General features: G+C 42.4%; 2 protein-coding genes across 3 annotated transcripts in view; one reads left to right on the forward strand and one right to left on the reverse strand.

The window, feature by feature from the left end:
• PALM (paralemmin) overlaps positions 1–19,919 on the forward strand; it is an 89,232-nt gene extending 69,313 nt beyond the window's left edge. The window contains exons 7-9 of one of the 2 annotated variants that reach the window (XM_083349942.1): positions 2,248–2,316; positions 8,751–8,882; positions 13,905–19,919. In XM_083349942.1, coding sequence (XP_083206068.1) covers positions 2,248–2,316; positions 8,751–8,882; positions 13,905–14,461 — 758 coding nt within the window. In that variant the 3' untranslated portion in view covers positions 14,462–19,919. The remainder of the gene's footprint in view (positions 1–2,247; positions 2,317–8,750; positions 8,883–13,904) is intronic. The other variant, XM_083349943.1, reaches the window with a different exon arrangement.
• LOC310632727 (uncharacterized protein) overlaps positions 1–19,950 on the reverse strand; it is a 474,991-nt gene that overhangs the window by 103,933 nt on the left and 351,108 nt on the right. The window lies entirely within an intron of this gene.

Here is a 19,950-nt window from a genome sequence, read left to right on the forward strand (position 1 = left end):
TCTGGGCAATGCATAAACGATTAAATCTACAAATCATAATACAAATCACCATCACCATCATTCTCATTGTCGTCATCCCCGAACATTTTATATGTTGTCCATCCGTGCAGACCAAAATGAACAAAAATCCCTGCATTTTGGACCACTGCAGGTTCCAAAGGCAGCTCCAGAGAGGACATATTGCAGCAGTCTAGATAGTGGTACTGCAAATGGCTTCTGATTTTAAAATGCTGCCTCAATCCTTTCCTTTTTTTAATGGGGGGGTATGATTGCCCTTCTCAAATTAAATGACCAGCTGATGAAATGATGTTCATATACCGTAACATGTTAGGTTATACTTAGTATGGTTGAGTAGCTTGTAGTTTGGCATGTAATGTGATTCCAGGCAATTGGGTTGCTATACAGATAGTTCTCCACTTACGATCACAATGAAGCTTGGAATTTCAGTTGTAAGTCATTGAGGTCATAACTCAAGGCACCACATGACCGAACTTCATTTTATGATTATTTTTTATCATACATGGGCTGGGGAATTTTGGAAATCGAAATCTTAAAATTGCTGAGGTTGAGGAATATTGATTTAGAATTTTTCTAGAAGCCAAAGCTTTGAATTATAAGAAACTTTGAAGCTTTTGCCAATATAGAGAGCAGAGAAGTACAGGTAGTCCTCGACTTATGACCACAATTGAGCCCAAAATTTCTGTTACTAAGTGAGACATTTGTTAAGTGAATTTTGCTCCATTTTACGACCTATCTTGCCATAGTTGTTAGATGAATCACTGCAGTTGTTAAATTAGTGACAGGGAAGTTAAGTGAATCCGGCTTTCCCATTGACTTCGGTTGTCAGAAGATGGCAAAAGGAGATGACATGACCCCAGGGACACTGTCATAAATATGAATCATAAATATGAGTCATAAGTGGCATTTTTCAGGATCATTGTAACTTTGAATGGTCACTAAATGAACTGTTGTAAGTTGAGGACTACCTGTAACTAACCACCCATCTTAGTTGCATTTGATTATGATTCTAATAATTCCCCTCAGTGTTACTAGGTAAAGGTAAAGGTTCCCCCGCACATGCGTGCTAGTCATTTCCGACTCATCTCCGTTTCAAAGCCGAAGAGTCAGCGCTTGTCCGAGGACGTCTCCATGGTCATGTAGCCGGCATGACTGGACGCCAAAGGCGCATAGAATGCTGTTACCTTCCCACCGTAGTGGTCCCTATTTTTCTACTTGCATTTTTACGTGCTTTCGAACTGCTAGGTTGGCAGAAGCTGGGACGAGTAGCAGGCGCTCACTCTGCTACGCGGCACTCGGGATTCGACCCGCCAAACTGCCGACCTTCTGATCGACAAGCTCAGCATCTTAACCTACTGAGCCACCGCGTCCCTTTCAGTGTTACTACTGGCATGTTAGCTGGGGATTATGGCTGTCATAATCTAAGACACTTGGAGATCACTGGAATGGGGACACTGGTAAAAACAATAAACCCCAGAATGGCATTTTTAATTGGGACAAAACTTTTAAGAGGTTCAGGGTATTTAATGTTTATTTATTTAATAATTAAAAATCACCTTCACCCAATGCCTGAGCAAAGGGCCAGGTTTTAGTGTGTTTAGTGTGATCTCAGTCTTTGTAAAACATTGGTTTATGGTTTGCATAATGTGCTAACCCAACTAATTGTGGCTTAGTTAATAACTAGTGATTGAATGAACCATAACTTAGCGCAGGGGTTCCCAAACTTGGCAACTTTAAGACTTGTGGACTTCAATACCCAGAATTCCTCAGCCAGCTGGGAATTGAAGTCCACAAGTCTTAAAGTTGCCAAGTTTGAAGTCTTCTGGCTTAGTGCAAAAGAATGAACCCTTGTTTGTTTGTTTGTTTGTTTGTTTGTTTGTTTGTTTGCCACCATCTCCCTCTGAAAAGCTATGCTGGGCCATCTTCCTGGTTGCCCATTCCTGATTTGTTAAGGATGCCAAAATGATGAAATGGGCATTATGACCGCCTCCTTCCCACCATCCTGGAGATGCTTAGTCAAATTTTTCAGAAAAATCTAAACCTCAGGATCATTAGGAGGATAAAAATGGAACAATTATGCCCGTTAATGGTCTCTCCGTGGAGGAGGTGGGACATAAATATAAGAAATAAAAGGTGGATAGGAGAGGATGCAGAGGCAGAAAGAGATCTGGAGAAGATGATTGTGTTGACCATTCAAGTTTTGATTTCCTTTTTTTTCCCTTCCTGAAGCAGACAACAAAGTCTCCAACAGTCCCATAAAAGTGGTGGAAGGCAAGGGCAGCGGCTTGATGAAAGCAGGTAGGTTGAGTCCTGATGTCTTGTCTCAGACCTGGGGACTTCTTCAGGTCTCACTGCCCACGCACACCCTGGCCACTCTGGGCTGGCCCTAACCGCATGCTGCTTGGTCTGCTTTCGCCAAGAAGGAGCTTACTAAAAGAATCTCTGTCTCAAGGCATTTGTAGTTTGTTCCTTGGCAAAGCCAGAGGAGAAGTCTCACCTTTGCTGCATTACGCTGCTTGATGCTTGCTTCTATCTATCTATCTCTGTCTATAGCAAGAGATAGATAGATAGATAGATAGATAGATAGATAGATAGATAGATAGATAGATAGATAGATAGATGGATGGATGGATGGATGGATGGATGGATGGATGGATGGATGGATGGATGGATGGACGGGTGGGTGGGTGGGTGGATGGGTGGATGGGTGGATGGGTGGATGGATGGATGTCCTTTCTGTAATCTGGTACCATATCTAAACGCAGCACTCAAAATGGATCTGACCAGGCCGGAACCAATACATCCCATAATATATATCTTACAAATTATAAATATATTTAATAATATTTGTAAACCTAATCGATTAAAGAAGGAACTCCTTAAATATAAATAACCAATACAATATCTTACTTTGCTATGAAAAATTTATCCCAGAAGAGAATGATTTTTCGTGTAGACATTGAAGCAGCATTGTCCAAACTGATGTAGTTCTTCTTGCCCCTCCAGGGCTGTCTCATCTCTTTCCCACGTCCTCATGCTGCAAACGGGGACAAATTCTATCACAAAATCATAGAACTTCACGAGGAACATGGAATATGGAACATGTTCCTCTTGAAGGAACATCTAGTCCAACCTTTTGCAGTATGCAGGAACATCATTTAAATCATCCGTGTCTGGTGACTCTCCAGCCCCTTCCAGAACTGGAAAGCCCAAAGATTCCAGAGAGGGAGAGACCCATAGATGGAGTTCCACTGTTGTGCACTGTAGATTTTATTGTCAGGAAGATTTTCCTTATCAGGGCCTGATTTGCCTTAAAAAAAGATGCTTTTGGAATGGTAGTTGAATCTATCTGCAGTCATTGAATGTAATAACTTGCTAGCAGCACCTTCATGGGGACATGGCCATGAAGTCCAAAGAGTCCTTGAGTGTTGACCTCATGAAGTGCAAAGACTCCTTGTGTGTTGACCTCGCAGGATAAGCCAGACAGGAATCACAACCAGATGAGCTAATTCTACTTTATTGTGAAGTTACCTGGACAGAATCTTGCAATTCTAAAAATACAATTTTCCCCCTTGTCCCCTCTGCAGCACAACTATCTAAGGAGGATTTCTTTTGAGCCTCTTCCCCTGCCCACTGTCCAGTTGTGGGCTATACTTTCTTTTATCTAAGCATTTCCTTGGCAGTATTCCCTTGCCCAGCCTCCCAAGATCTTTCCCACATACCGTCACATTGAGGTAGCAGAAAACTAAAGGTAAAGGTAAAGGTTCCCCCGCACATGCGTGCTAGTCGTTTCCAACTCTAGGGGCCGGTGCTCATGTCCGTTTCATAGCCGAAGAGCCAGCGCTTGTCCGAGGACATCTCCGTGGTCATGTGGCCGGCATGACTAGACGCCAAAGGCGCACGGAACGCTGTTACCTTCCCACCGTAGCGGTCCCTATTTTTCTACTTGCATTTTTACGTGCTTTCGAACTGCTAGGTGGGCAGAAGCTGGGACGAGTAACAGGCGCTCACTCTGCTACGCGGCACTCGGGATTCGACCCGCCAAACTGCCGACCTTCCGATCGACAAGCTCAGCGTCCTAACCCACTGAGCCACCGCGTCCCTATAGCAGAAAACTATAATGACGTAAAAGTTACTACCCTGGTAGCAATATCTGTTCTTGCACTCTTGATTCTGATGAATGAGGCTGTCTTTACAGGATACAACTCACATTATTTCCCAGTTTTATTTCTCTGCCGACCCCCACAAAGGTCACCAACTAGTGGGGAGGCAAATAGCCATCCTTCTCCTTAACATATATTGGGGTGGGAGGAGAAAGGTTTTGACAGAAGATTAGAGCATCAGGTTCCTGCTGAAAGGACTTGTGTAAAACACTTGCACCAAACCAAAGCTGACCGCCGGGCTTCGGCACACAAGTTTAGTGCTATTCTAGAACTGTGCTAAACCTGTGTTCAAATTCTCAGGCACAGGGAGAACTGCATTGTGAGGCAGCAAACAGAGAGTGGGTTTTCCTTTCTGCTTCAGATATGGACCACCCACCATCTCCAGTCAGTTGTTGTTCAAGTTGATCCTGGTCTCTGAGTCAGGAATCAGTTCAAAGATCTGGTGGGTCCTGGGAGAGAGGCTCAGGTTAAAAGAAGCAGACTCTGAAAATACAACAGCCCTGGAGGACTGTGCTTTGAGGCCCAAGGGAGGGAAAGGTACCTGCATCAGCCTAAAATGACCAGTGGGTGATTGACTGATTCCGTTCCTAGGAGGCATCTGAGTGAAAGACTGACCAAATGGTTGGTGAAGTGCATCAGACGGTACCCATGACAAAACAATCAAAAGTTCGTTGCCTGTTTAAAGGGATCTTAATGCCGGAACAGCTAAAGTTTTATGGAAACTTTATGAGTTTCCATAAAGTTCTTTAAAGTTATTAGTTCACCAAATCTTCCAACAATGAATTTCTGTCCCCTCAGCCCAACTGAATGATTTTTGTGCCGGATTTATAGAGAGAGATGAACCCAGTTTATTTAAGTCTTCTATCTGAGGCTGAAATGGGGCTGAAACAACTACCCCACCTCTTTTTAAATTGTTTTTTAAATTAAGGTTATCATAATCTAAAATATAAATAAAATAAAGATAATAGGGAAATAGCAACGGGAAAAGGGGGAAGGAGAAGTGTAGGATAAACGGCGAAAAAAGCATTGACTTCCAACTTAGTTCAGCGCAGTAGAATACAAAATAAAATTACATCTTCGGTGTTTTACATACAGCACTTAGTAAATACCAGCCATTTCTATAACAACAAAGTAATCTAATCGGCAAATTCAAAAGACAAGATTTCATTTTCATTTCATTCATGCAGCTGTCCATCTCACAGAAGTGATTCTGAGCTGTGTACTATCCTAACCTACTGTATCCTACCCCACAGTTGCTTGATAGTGAGAGGGACAGCATTATAAATTTAATAAGATAAATTGAGTCCTGTGCCTAAAACCTAGGACTAGGGTCATATTTTATCATCTAGTTACGTCACTCCCTGAAAAGCAATTCCCAATGCATTTAAAAGGCCAAATTTGGTGTTGCTTTTTAACACTTGATTGGCCTTGATTTTTGCCTTGATACAGCCCGAAGTGACATGTCCTCCATTTCTGCAAGGTCAAAGGAAGAATGGGAGGGGGGGAGTGAGGGGAAAAAAAAAACCACCCAGTCACCACAGAGCTGCCCTTGATAAATGTTGTTTTAACTGGTGTGTTACCCATTAGCTGCATCACAGCTATCCTGAACTGGAAAACCTCTGAGTGAGCTGTACAGTTTGATCTGTTTTGTGCTGGGGGCTCAAAGGCAGCTTCGATCATCATGATGAATTTGTCTCCTTTCTGCTCTGTTGGGTGTCCGGCTCTAATAGGACATTTTAATCAATAGGGACAGGGAAGGAGATGGCCGCAGCTTCAAAAATCCACCTTTCTCACAATTTGCAGGCAAATGCAACATGCATTTATTTATTTATTTATTTATTTATTTATTTATTTATTTATTTATTTATTTATTTATTTATTTATTGCCCTGTTGCCTCTATAGCTTGTTTTTCCTAAGATTAATCAAGTCAAAGAATATAGTGTTCTCTCATCCCATTTTTCCCTAACACAACACCCCTGTGAGGTAGGCTGTGATGACCAGTTGAAAAGTCCCTCATACGTTTTTGGGCTGAGGGGGGTAAAATCTGCATCTCCCTGCTGCCCGTCCATCTGACCACTAGGCCACACAGTCTTAGCTCTTTTCCCCCAGAAAACTATTTAATGACCAATTACTGTAGTCCATGACTCTGCAAACATTCACACTATATCACAGGAGAAACTGCATTTGCGAGTGTGTGCTTTGAGATAAATTAGATATTGCATTTACATTTTTGTTTGGAAATTATAGTTTGTTTAAATATGCATTTCAACACGCAGCACTGATGGACCTGAAAAACTCTGAGCCATCCTGAATTAAAATTGTAACAAATATGCTGAGAAAGCAATGTGTGTACTGTTTTTAAAAGAGTCCTGGCCCACGTATGTCCAAATTTTATGTGCTTTCAGGGAAAATTGTCAACTGGAATGAGTCCAGACTCTGTGCCACCTTTCCTTAATTAGGCAGGCTGCACATGTTAGAACTACATCTCCCATCCTAGCTTGCCAATGTAGTGCTTTAGCTGGAAAATATGGACTTTGTACTCCAACACATCAGACTGAGAATAATTTTGGACTTTGTGGGAAAATGCTTCCTAAAATTCAATTCACTTTTTATCTAAATCTTATTCTCCACTTGATGCTTTGCATTTTTGCTTTTAAGTAATTAACAAGCCAACATAATAGTTGCATTTCAGCTGAGCACACAGAACATCATGTTGTTTGTGTTTTTGACATTTCATTGCCCTGCTTCAGAACTCCTTTGCTGAAAGTATGCAGGTCAGATGCCAAAAGAATAGTTTTACAGCTGTTTCATGTTACTTCCTGACCTGAGATCAGGGACAGCCTGCAAACACAGTCATGTATTCCTTTTTCTGCCTGCAAACAGTGACAAAGTATATTATCCTTGTCAGGATAAGCAAATGAACTTTGGGCTGGTGTTATATTCAAATGGTGACCGCAGGTCTGCTGAGCGTTAAGTGACAAAGCAGTCCTTCTCTCCACATCTGGCTTTTCCATGCTTCCTTCCTTTTCATCCCAAATTCCCAGTTCCAATCATGTCTTTCTCTCCCACTGACAAAGAAGTTAACCTGACTTTTAATCTAAATTCCTGTCTGCTCTGATGCTCAATTCAGCATTCTTTGCTTTTGCTTTTACTAATCAAATTTGCTTGGGAAATTTGCTGTGCCTAATCTTAGCCATAAAAGGGCAAATTTGGCCAATCTCAAAAAGCTAAACAAGGTTCTTAAATAGATGATTCCTGGGAAAATCCAGGGCTGTTGTTTAAGCAGAGAAGTCAGAAAAAAACATCCTGGAAGAAAGAAAAGATAAAAAGTTATTTATGTTGATTTTATTTATTAATTAAATGTTTATGCAATCCATCTCTCTTGTAAGGCGAGGAAATATCCAGGAAGTCACCAAAGTTGACTTCAGCTGAAAGGAAGCCTTATTATTTTTATTTTTTTTTAAAAAAAGAATGCTTATTGCTCATACTTACTAAGGTAAAAGGTAAAGGTTCCCCCGCACATGCGTGCTAGTCGTTTCCGACTCTAGGGGCCGGTGCTCATCTCTGTTTCAAAGCCGAAGAGCTAGCGCTTGTCCGAGGATGTCTCCGTGGTCATGTGGCCAGCATGACTAGATGCCAAAGGCGCACGGAACGCTGTTACCTTCCCACCGCAGTGGTCCCTACTGTATTTTTCTACTTGCATTTTTACGTGCTTTCGAACTGCTAGGTTAGCAGAAGCTGGGACGAGTAACAGGCGCTCACTCTGTTACATGGCACTCGGGATTCGACCCGCCAAACTGCCGACCATCTGATCGACAAGCTCAGCGTCCTAACCCAAAAAGTTTGCTTATTGCTCATACTTACTACTTCATCACAAATACACTATCCTTATGTTCTCCTTCTTTGCTCTGTTCTTCTTCATACCCATTTCAGCACTGATGCAGAGCCACTCTTTATTGAACAAATCTTAAATTCATCTTTCCTCGGCTTCATTTAAGCTTAAACTCTTCTCTTTTTTTTTCTTTCCTATATTGCCCGCCCTTTTCCAAAAGCAAAAACTCTGATCAATAACCTTTCGGCTAAACCCCCATCTCATCTTTGGTTAACGGATCAACTCTAAGCTACAGAGAACGTGTCTTTTCAGTGTACACGATAACACTCTGAACGTTGGCTAGGCAATTCTGGGACCGCACATTTTAAAGTTGCCAAGGTTGGAAAAAACATCGGTTTAGATCACCCCAAGGTCAACATTTTAGAAATGGTGACTTAATATACCATCAAGGAGAGCCACCGATAGGCTCTGCTAAGAATTTGGGATCAAGCAACATCTCAGATGCTCTTTGGTGTGCTGTTCCTTTGAGCAAAAAGGCCTTTGCTTGCCTTGTGCCGCGCTTCTTCTCTATGCCTCTAATGCTTTGGGCCTGTCCACAGGTTCCCCCCAGCTGCCCTGCGCCTCCCACCTCCCCTGCTCGTACCGAATGCTTCATTTCTGAGCTCTGGGAGGGAGAGGGCGGGGGGAGGGGGGCAGAAACATCCTTGTCGCTCACTGTGTCCTGTTTATGTCCCAGCTATGTACTCTGTAGAGATCACTGTGGAGAAGGACAAACTCACAGGGGAGACCAAAGTCCTGTCCAGCACCACTAGACTACCCAAAGGGAACTCAGTTCAGGGAGTCAAAGTGTACGAGGACGAGCTGAAAGGTATGCACTGGAAGGGAGGGTCCACAGACCAAGGATGTCTCTGCCCTCCTGCAAAGTTCTTTCATGCTCCCTGGAACTCAGATGGAGTCCTGAGCAGCACGTCGCATTGACTCCAGAAGACCTGGCTTCTCTCCCGCAGCACAGCTGTTAGAGGTTGTGTTTGGAATTGTGTCGGGACTCTGATGACGCAGTGGTTAAAGTCCTCGACTCACAACAGCTCATTTAGTGACCGTTCAGAGTTACGCCGACACTGAAAGAAGTGACTTAGGACCCTTTTTTTTTACACGTACGATATTTGCAGTGTTCCCATAATCATGTGATCAAAATTCCGATGCTTGGCAACTGGTTCATATTTACGACTGTTGCTGTGTCCTACGGTCATTTGATCACCTTTTAACAAAGCAAGATCAATGGGGAGGCCAGATTCACTTAACAACCACTTATCAACTGCAGTGATTCACTTAATGATTGTGGGGGAGAAAGATCGTAACATGGGGCAAAACTCACTTAACGTTAAATGTCTCACTTAAGCAACATAAATGTTGGGCTAGGTTGTGGTCGTAAGTCAAGGACTATCTGTATTGCAGGCAAACTCTACCCACAGCCTGAAAACTGATCCTGCTAGGGCACAAGAAGCTTTCCATCCTTCCCTGGTCGGTAAATGAGGACCCAGACTGTCGGGGGCAATATGCAAATAATGCTTCTGCATTGTAAACCACCCAGAGAGTGCTACAGAGCACTATGTGGTGCTAAAGGTAAAGGTAAAAGTAAAGGTTCCCCCGCACATGCGTGCTAGTCGTTTCCAACTCTAGGGGCCGGTGCTCATCTCCGTTTCAAAGCCGAAGAGCCAGCGCTTGTCTGAGGATGTCTCCGTGGTCATGTGGCTGGCATGACTAGACGCCAAAGGCGCACGGAACGCTGTTACCTTCCCACCGTAGTGGTCCCTATTTTGCTCCTTGCATTTTTACGTGCATTCGAACTGCTAGGTTGGCAGAAGCTGGGACGAGTAACAGGTGCTCACTCTGTTACGCGGCACTCGGGATTCAACCCGCCAAACTGCCGACCATCTGATCGACAAGCTCAGCGTCCTAACCCACTGAGCCACCGCATCCCTATAATGTGGTGCTACTTAAGTCTAAATGCTTTTGCTATTGAAGGTCTCTGTGGCCTTTCAGCCATGAAGCTCACTGCCTTATCTGGGATGCCTGACTAGCTGGCCACCACCCTAGTGCTCCCAGGATGTTGAGAAGCTTCCATAGCACCTGGGCCATGGGCCACTATCGGGCCGTGGCCTGTTCAGAATTAGGCCATGTGAGTGGCTGGCTGGAGACTCAAGCACACGTGCACATACAACTCAACTTGTGTGCGCCGGCCTGCTGCTCATGTGGCCCAGTTCCCCTCTCCCCCCCCCCAGCCTAGCCGCCAAGCCACAAAGGTTGGGGATCTTTGCTGTTCTAACAGATGGCAGTGCAATCCACTCTGCCCTGCCATGAAAAAGGCCCAAATACAGATTGCCCGCAACTTACAACCATTCATTGAATGACTGTTCAAAGTTACAATGTCAGTTAAAAAAGTGACGTTGACCGTTTTTCACACTTACGGCCATTGCAGCATCCCCATGGTCATCCCCATGATCAAGATTTGGATGCTTGCCAATTGGTTCATACTTATGACCGTTGCAGTGTGCCAAGGTCATGTGATCACCTTTTGCAAACTTCTGACAAGCAAAATCCATGGGGGAAGCCAGATTCACTTAACAACCATGTTACTAACTTGATAACTACAGTAATTCACTTAACAACTGTGGCAAGAGAAGTCGTAAAATGGGGCAAAACTCACTTAACAACTATCTTGCTCAGCAGTAGAAATTTTGGACTCAGTTGTGGCCATCAGTCAATGACTACCTATAAACCCAAATCAACATCAGAAGCTTTACAACTTGCAGTAGACTTAATTTCAGGGAAATGGGATCAGAATTGCCATTTGTGCTGGTTTTTCCTGGTGCTGGATTAGAGGAATCCCATCTCTCTCTTGCCTTGTATCCATCTTGCTTGCAGTGTTTTGGCACACAAGGTAGAAAAAGAATTGCAAAAATATTCTGTGTTCAGGAGGAAGGCTGTCTACTAGAAATATGTACAATGCTCAGAAGCCAAGACTTCCTATGAATAATTATTAATATTATTTCATTTACCCAAATGACTATCATAGTCTAATTGACTGGATGTTATCTCCAATTGCTTAGGCCCTACTTAATAATCTGAGTTATGGAAACACTGCTATAAAACGTCTTTTACAGAGGTCCAGTAAATTTAATATTTCTAAATATTTGGTGAATCCTTTTCACATTGTGCCAAGAGGTGCCATTATAATTGGTATAATGTTTAATGCTCCGTTATTTTTCAGCCTTAGTATATAAATTATGGTATTCAGATATTTTCTCCATAGTTTTTCAACAAGTCAGCAGCATTCCTTTCTGTAATAGCGGTACCTATGAGATCATGTTCCTAACAGTTTGCATATTGAAATCTCCCAAAATTTGGATCTTATTTTGCAAGCTTTTTTCAGGCACAAAAAAATCCCAGTGGTTTTTTGCAAACAGTAACGCTGAATTTTCCATATAAATCCCAATGGACAATTTTTGCAATTGTATTGAGATGTTTGAGATGAGGATGAGGATGATGATTTTAGCCTAAAGTTTTTAAGTCTCAGCAAGTGGCAGCATCTTGTCAACATTAATTGATTTACAAGCACTAAGTTTACAACAGGTTACAATACAGACACCATTCAGATGGGAAATCCTTAGGAAACTGTGGGGCAATAGGCTAGGGTGGACAGTTCAAACATCTGGGAAGAAAACAATCAATTCTAGAGCATTGTGTGATCATAAGCAGGAGTTAAGTTCAAATAAAGGGCACATTTTTTCCCTTTTTCAGTTTAAAAAGTTAAGTCACGTTTTCATTTTTCTGCCAGAAGCACTGTAAACCCTCCTTACTTTTCTTATCTTCCATTCCAGTGTGGAGAATAGAACACTGCAAGGGATTGTTGTTTATTATGAAAGTGCAGGTCAAGGAGATAAAGAGTAAGAAGGACAGTCTTGGTTGAAAAATCCCTAGAATTGTTTTGACCCACTCCTTTCCTACACTTACTGCTTTTGCTTTTTCTGTCCAAATTCAACATCCATTTTCGTCCACCTAAAAAAAAGTATATTTATGAGAGCTGGGTATAAGTGGCTTTTCTAAATGTACCAAATGTTTGCTTTCTAATAAAAAAAAATCTCCATGGGGGGGAAAACCTCCCAGCTGTTTCTCAAGAGAAGAACTCTGAAAGAGTTCCTAGAAGATGTTCCTCACTTTGGATTGAAAAATAAGGTAGGAAGCCAGAAAACCTGCCCAGAAAGATAGATACCAATATAATGGAAGGCAGAACATTTATACATCCTTTTTGGCTTCCCATGAGTCACCCCATTCTCACATTCTCATCTCTGAAAGAAAAGGGCAGGTTCTTTCATCGAATTGCTTGGGAACTGGCCTGATACTAATATACCCAGAGAGAGAACAAAACACTTGAATAAAGAACAGGTAGGTGTGGTTGGTATTTGAGGTGCTTAACTGTTGATCTGTCAGAGGTCTACAAGATTGATCAAACCCCTCCAAAATAAACAAATCTATTCTGCTTTAAAGGAGAAATTCTTGTCATTTTTGGATCTCTAGTGCCACTTCAGCGTCTCTTGAGGAGCAGAAATGTATCTATGGAGATTCTCAGTCATTCAAATCATAGTTGGCCCAAAGGTGTTTTTCAAAAGGCAACTGGACTCTCCCCCCCCCCCCGTTTTTCCTTCCCTGGAGGACAAAAAAGTCTAGTTGCCTTTTGAAAAACACCTTTGGGAGTAGGAATGTAGTAGAATGTAGTCCAGAGTTGCAGGAAGGAAGGGCCCTTTCCCAGAGAGCAAAGAGACAACGTAGCGTAGAATCTATGGCATGCAACAAGAGGCTGAAGGCGGTCCCAAAGGTGCTTTTTCACAAGGACTTTCTTGTTTTCCTTTGAAGGCGTGTCACTTCTCATTCAAGAAGCTTCTTCAGTTCTGACGGGATGGTGGGGAAGCTTCTTGGATGAGAAGCCAAACGTCTTCAAAGGAAAACAAAGAAAGCCCAGCTGCCTCGTGAAAAAGAACCTTTGGGACAACCATGACCTGGATGACTGATAATCTCCGTAGACACCCTCTAGCAGTTCACAGGGTAATAGTTATGTAGGTGCAGGTAGTCCTCGACTTACAACAGTTCATTTAGTGACCGTTCAAAGTTACCACTTCACTAAAAAAAATGACTTACTACCATTTTTCACCCTTACGACCATTGCAGCATCCCCATGGTCACATGAACAAAATTCAGACGCTTGGCAACTGACTCATATTTATGAAGGTTGCAGTGTCCCCGGGTTACGCGATCCCCTTTTGCGACCTTCTGACAAGCAAAGTCAATGGGTAAGCCAGATTCATTTAACAACCGAGTTCCTAACTTAGCAACTGCAGTGATTCACTTAGGAACTGCGGCGAGAAAGGTTGTAACATGGAGCAGGTTCACTTAACAAATGTTTCGCTTAACAACAGAAATGTGGGGCTCAATTGTCATAAGTCGAGGACTACCTGTAATTGATTTAGCCTAGCAAGATTTCTGTCTATAGGTGAACAACGATAAGGAAAGTGCTCTGAACTCACTCCTTGTATCGTTCTTGGTCCTTTGGGCTTGACATTAATCTTGCCGGATTTATCAATTACCTGCATACAAGATGTATTCTGTGAATTGCTAGGTGGGGATTCACCTTCACCCTCCTCTTTAAAGACTTGAAGCTATGTTGTCTCTGCTCTCTGGGAAGAGTCTGTCCTTTCCTCCTGAGACAGTAGATTACATTCTACCACAAGAAACAAGGATATCTGCCCATAAGCCATTTTTGAAAGCAGCAGTGAAGGTCTGGTCACGCTTCTCATTGCCTTCATTGTGTATCTTCTCTCATCTTCTCTTGCAGTGGTCCATGCAGTCCGTACCGAAGATGGGGCCATTGAGAATGGTGTCCACCAGCTCAGCTCATCCGAAGTGGATGAGCTCATCCATAAGGCCGATGAAGTTACCCTGAGTGAAGTCTCTGAGAAGGCTGCCAAAGAAGCCCAAAGCAATCTCTCAAGTCAGAAGGTCACCCCCCGGAAGGAAATCACAGGTGTGCAGGCTAAACCAATGGAGAGTCCAAAGCTTGGGGGCGAAGGCCCAGAGCCTAGCAAAGAACAACCTGTCACCATGATCTTCATGGGCTACCAGAATGTGGAAGATGAAAATGAAACCAAAAAGGTGCTGGGGCTCGAAGGAGAGCAAATCAAGGCCGAGCTGGTGGTGATAGAAGATGCTGAGAATAAGCCGCCGCCAGACTACACAGCAGATCACGCCCCACCTAATGGCAGCGCGATGGAACCTCAGAAGGAGGAGAACCAAGTTGGAGCACAGCCATCGGCCAATGACACGGACCCCAAAGAAGCAGACCAGGATCTTGACGTGAAGAAACAGCGTTGTAAATGCTGCTCGGTTATGTAAGAGGCCCTTGCCAAGCCCTTCCCTCAACTGTACAGCCAATCAGGACTGCCTTTTCCCATCATTTTCACCTGGACACCTTGACTCCGCCTCCCCAGTTATCTTCTCAATTCTACAAAAGTCTTGAGTTCAAAGTGTTGCTATTTTTACTTAACAAAATGTGCTATTTGCATCCCCCAAGGATGTTTTTCCCCCTTATTTTCAAGTGACTGGGGGGATATAAGTGCAGTGCTGGTGAAATCGTGTAAAATAGCCAACATTGACACCAAGCTGCCAGTCTGGTTGTTTTTTTTTTTCCTGCCTCCATTAACACTTTTATTCATTGTTTCATAAAGGAACAAACCCAAAATTTAATGATGGAAGTGATCGGTCACTGCAGTCCCTTTTCTTTCTTATTTGGGCATTTTAAATTGTAATGGTTGAATAGACCTGGAGGCCTTTCGATTAGAAATGGGAAAAAAGTGAATGCTTCCCCACAGTTCAGCCCTGTTTCCATTTTCTGAAATGTTTGAAAGAGAAAATGAATTGATCAAGAAAGGAGACTCACCATTCTTGGCTTCCTCTTGAAATTTCTGAATCTTTTGAAATGCAAATATCTTTGATATCTCCCAAAGTCCTTCACATCGTATTTACCAAGTTCCTTAAGAATACTGATAACAAAAATCTTCTACAATGGGAATGTTAAGATCAGAAAACAATCAAGCAAACCAAGTTTTTCACAAGTTTTAAAAATAGGTCAACTCATTTTTTGTGCACCACAGAAATTGGTCTTGAACCTCCAAAATAATTCCATAACATCTTCTCAAGAATTTATTGGCCTTCCCATCCTGTTGTTTGCAGGAGCTTTGACAAGGTTGTAATGATTGAACTTTAAAGCTCTGAAAAAGAAAAACTGGGCTGATTTTGTACGTTTTCTTTTTTTCTTTTTCCCAAATGCCACGGTAACGACTACTCTGGACTGTAGGATTCTACGGCTATGGTTGATGTCTGAGTAGACTTTATGATTCAGAGTCCCAGCTGGTGATAAGAATTACTGACACTATATGTATATTTTGTGGCTGTTAGACCAGTCTTCCCCAACCTAGGACTTACACATTGGACCATTTGGCTACAGATGATGGGAACTGTCATCTAACACATCTGAAGGGCATCTAGATTGGGAAAAGATAAGATGGATTCGGTCAGTGGAACAGAGAACTCAGCTGGACTGTCAGGTGCTCAGCACCGGACAAGGTAGAGATAGAAGAACAGTCCAATGAAAGACTGTTGGGGGAGGAATGGGAGTGTCACAGGTTTCCCAGAAGGAAGAGGCAAAATGCATTTAAAACCAACAGTAAGCAAAGACCCAGGATGGGAAATTATTTAGAGGTAAAAAGGAGAAATTCTCAGCCATTGGCACAAAGTGAATAATAGTGAAACTGTAGAAGAGATACAATTGGTGCTAGCCAACTGGCACCATGGTTCCTGATAAGCTGCATCAAGATCTCTGATATCGATTGGGGGGTGGGTGGGCATTGTTCTGAAAATACTTCCTTCTCTCTGCTTCCTCCTCAAGTCTTTTAAGGGACAAAGTGCCCTTGGCACTATTCAATATTTAACAACTTCCCCTCCCTCCTCCTTATTTTTATCTGGGCCTTTCCCATTTTTTATTTACATCCTTTAAAAGGTTCTTCAGTTCAAGGCTGCTTCCCAAGCATTTCTTTTAACTGGTGGTGATTGGAATTTTTGGAGAAGAGGTGTTTCAGGTTCAAAAGGTGCTGACTATCTCATCCCCTAAAGAAACTAGAGCCTGTCTCTGCTTCCATTCCTGAGATGTTACAACCTGAAGTGCCAAATTAAACGGATCCACCTCAGCTACCAAGACAAATAACATAAGTATATTTGGGTTTGGCTGGGGCAAACCTTCTCTGAATTTGCAGTCCCCAGTTGTATGGAGACCACAGCTTCTGGGGCTCCCACTTGGCATAAATGTGTCAACCTAGAATTCTGGGAAATGTAGTATCATGATATGTCTGGAGATTCCAGATTGTGGAAGATTTATCCCATATATTTGAAATCAGAGGCTATATATATAGATATATAAAATATCTCCAGGCTAATCATCCTTCTGGCCATGATATACTTAGTTAATAGGGCATCTTAATTTCTCTTTTGCTTAACTAAGACCCATGGATTGGCCCTGCTTTCTAAGCTATTCCCCAGCTTAGGCCCCAGCTTCGTGCTGGTCAACTTGTCTGTGGGGCATCCGCAGAGCAGTTTCATAACTATACTTCCTGTTGTTCTACTCATTTTTAGATTATCAGCACAACTTTCTTTTCAAGAATGTGACTCAAAGCTCTAAGATGGATGATCTTAGAAAATATGGAGTGTGGCTCGGGGATGGAATCAAGAAACATCCGTTCCCCTTAAATTCGGCTGAAAGCAAGATCCCCACTGATCCTTTTAAACATGATTTGCTGAAAAGATGAAAGATAAAGCTCTAGCAATCTCAACCAGTTCCAAATTTATCTTTCTGTTTCTTTGGACTGAGACTTTCTCATTTATTTTTTGTGATCTGGTATTTAGTTCTTCTCCTTTCAGATAAGTCAAGTGTGTAGATAATTGTTTTGAAAGCATCACCTGAATCTTTCCCAAGCTCTGAACAAACCATTGCATCAGTTTCCCAAAATATTGTATCTTCCAAACGTTGTATCAGGGTTTCCAGCTTCTCAATGAACCCACACAACTGCTAGGAGCAGACCTTAACAAGTCTTTGGATCTGATGGAGAAGCAGTGAAGAAACAGTTATATGGTAGGGAAGACCCCCTGTGCACATAAGGGTGTTGCCAATGAGGCCTTGCAGGGTTTTTTCATCCCCAAACACTACAATCCTACAGATCAGTATTTTAGGATTTTGGAGTGTATTCCCTATTCCATCTCCCCAAAGTTTGAGATTTGTGACAGAGAAGCTGGTCAAATAGAATCTGATACTATAGTTGCAATGTTAGGGTTCCAAGTTGAAGTAAGCCATTTTGAGGACGTTTCCTTCCATTGACCAAAAGAACCTGGAAGAAGAGTTTTCCATAGCGATATCATTGAAGCAACTTCTTCCATCTGTATTCATAAAATGCATCCGTGCAAAGTTTTAAGACAGTAGTCACTGGGTGAGCTTCTTTTGCACATTTCTGCTTGGCTTGACAATCATATTTTTCTGAAGGACATCATCCTGTTACTTTTCTCCTTCCATTTTCTGATTCCTTATTTTCCTGTAACTAGCAAAGCAGCAGGCTTATTGGAAAAAGCCATGCAGAGATGCCCTGTTACCTCTTTCACCAGAAATTTTAGGCAAGGATCAAACTTGAACCTTTTGCCTTAACAATGAGATGTAAACCCTTCCTAATTCAGATTATTTGTTCATTGTGATCGGGGTTGGCTACTCAGGATAGCAGTAGCCCTAAAACAAAGCAGCCAATTTAATCTAGAAGTTTTGACATTCAAAGCATAGGCTGTCCTGTTGAACAATGGGTCTTCTTCAAATTCACCTTCTTTAAAAATGTCTAAATTTGCAAACCTTGATGAAGAGTTGAATGCGATCTTAAAAGAGGAGGGGGCAAGATTCCATGGTTTGACCATTATGTAGTCCACCTGCAGCTAATCCTTAGAGATGGAGAAGAAATTTAGCACTCCAGCATTGAGATGATCAGCATCTAAGAATGTGATCTGGGTTTATCCTCTGAGGGCAAATCACAGAACTGGGGCTGGTGCAGAAATCTCAGCACTAATTTAGATGAACTTTCTCAACACTTGTATGGATTCTCACTTGCATAGCTGGGGTTCAACATAATGTGGGGAATAAAAAATAGAGATGGGGCTGAGCTGTTTCTGCTATGTTATTTAGAACAGTATTTCTCAACCTTGACAACTTTTAAGATGCATGGAACTTCAACTCCCAGAATTCCTCAGCCAGCATGCTGGATGGGGAATTCTGGGTGTTGAAGTCCATGCAATTTAAAAGTTATCAAGGTTGAGAATCATTGCATTAGAGCTTGGTCATTTGCATTCAATCAGTGCCAGACAATAATTCACATTTGGACTATGCCTTAGTTTATTACTATTTTTAATTTCCTCTCTCTCTCTGGCTGAAAAATTACCTTTGCATTTCCAAATGCGTGAGAGATTGGGGATGGAGACCGAGGGGAAAATATTAAAACACTCAAAAAAAAATCCCATTGCTAGTTATAATGAGGGGGCATGATCATATTAATTTAATTGTAAAGGAATTCCTTGGGATTTACGCTGGATTCAACCAGTCTCTGTGGTTGGGCGAGGCTGGTTGTGCTTAAAAAGTTATCACGCATTATTCTGTTACAATAACTGAATTATCCTGCATAATAAATATAATGTATGGGTGGCGAAAGAGGGTGTTTAAAAATGAGAGATCAAAAATTGTATGGTGGAGTGGAGGAAATCCCCGTCCAAGAGTTTCTGGGAATCCCTTCAAATTTGGTGGGTCTATACTATGAATCCATTCTTCCAGGGGAAGAGAAGTCCATGGATGCCTCTTTGCCAAATTTCCCTATTAGACATGGAAAGCTAGAAGAGGTGAACCCCATGACTTCCAAGCCAAGGAAAGACTGTGTGTCTCCAGACTTTCTGCTCAAGCTGCCATTATTTTTTGACTCTGAAATCAACAGTCCATTGTTGTAGTTTGTGATTTGGAAACTGGTCCTTCATAGATCTTTTGTTCTCCAGGTGTGTCACCTGATCATCTGTTCAATGGGCTTCTGAAAACTTGCAGCTTACGAACCAACCCATAATTTTGTCAATGGTCAGCTCACAAGCCAAGAGACCCCACCCACGATTTGTATATTTTTTGGCACTTTGTGGAGACATCAATTGGGAGTCTTCTCTATAATGGACAAGGGGCAGTCTTCAAAAGCTCTAGAAATCTCGAACTGTTCTTTGGGCTGTTGGGAAGGCCCTCAACATCAACATTTCCAGCAACCAATCTCCATCGGCGATGTCTTGTTTTCTTCTCTACTCAACCAGGATCTTCATCTGGGTTGATTGAACAGCAGCGAACACTCCTACCTGGATTTCTCTGAAGCTGAGAAGATCTGTCAAGGGGATTGAAGGAGAACCAAGGAATGAAGAGGCTATCAGGTGCTGCTTCAGAGATTCTGGTGCTGGTGCAGTAAACCCCTTGCACACTTTTTCTCCCCCACCACCCAGTCTCTGTCTCATCTAATGTGTATGACATGGTGATGATATCCTTTGTGTGCCTAGTTCTCCACTTAATTCCTTCCATATTCTTTGGCTCGCAAAAGTGCACTTCCCCCTTTCTCCCAAGCTTTCCAAACATCATTGCCAACTGTTTGAAGATCTACCTTAAATACACCCTGCCACACACACATGCACACGTCTCTGTTGTTTGTTTGTAATATACTGGAACAGAGCAAATAAAAAGCGTGAATCATCTGGAACAAAAATGTTTGGAGGTGTTCCTTTCCTCT

The sequence above is a fragment of the Vipera ursinii genome (assembly GCF_947247035.1).
Source record: "Vipera ursinii genome assembly, chromosome: 1".
NCBI lineage: Eukaryota > Metazoa > Chordata > Lepidosauria > Squamata > Viperidae > Vipera > Vipera ursinii.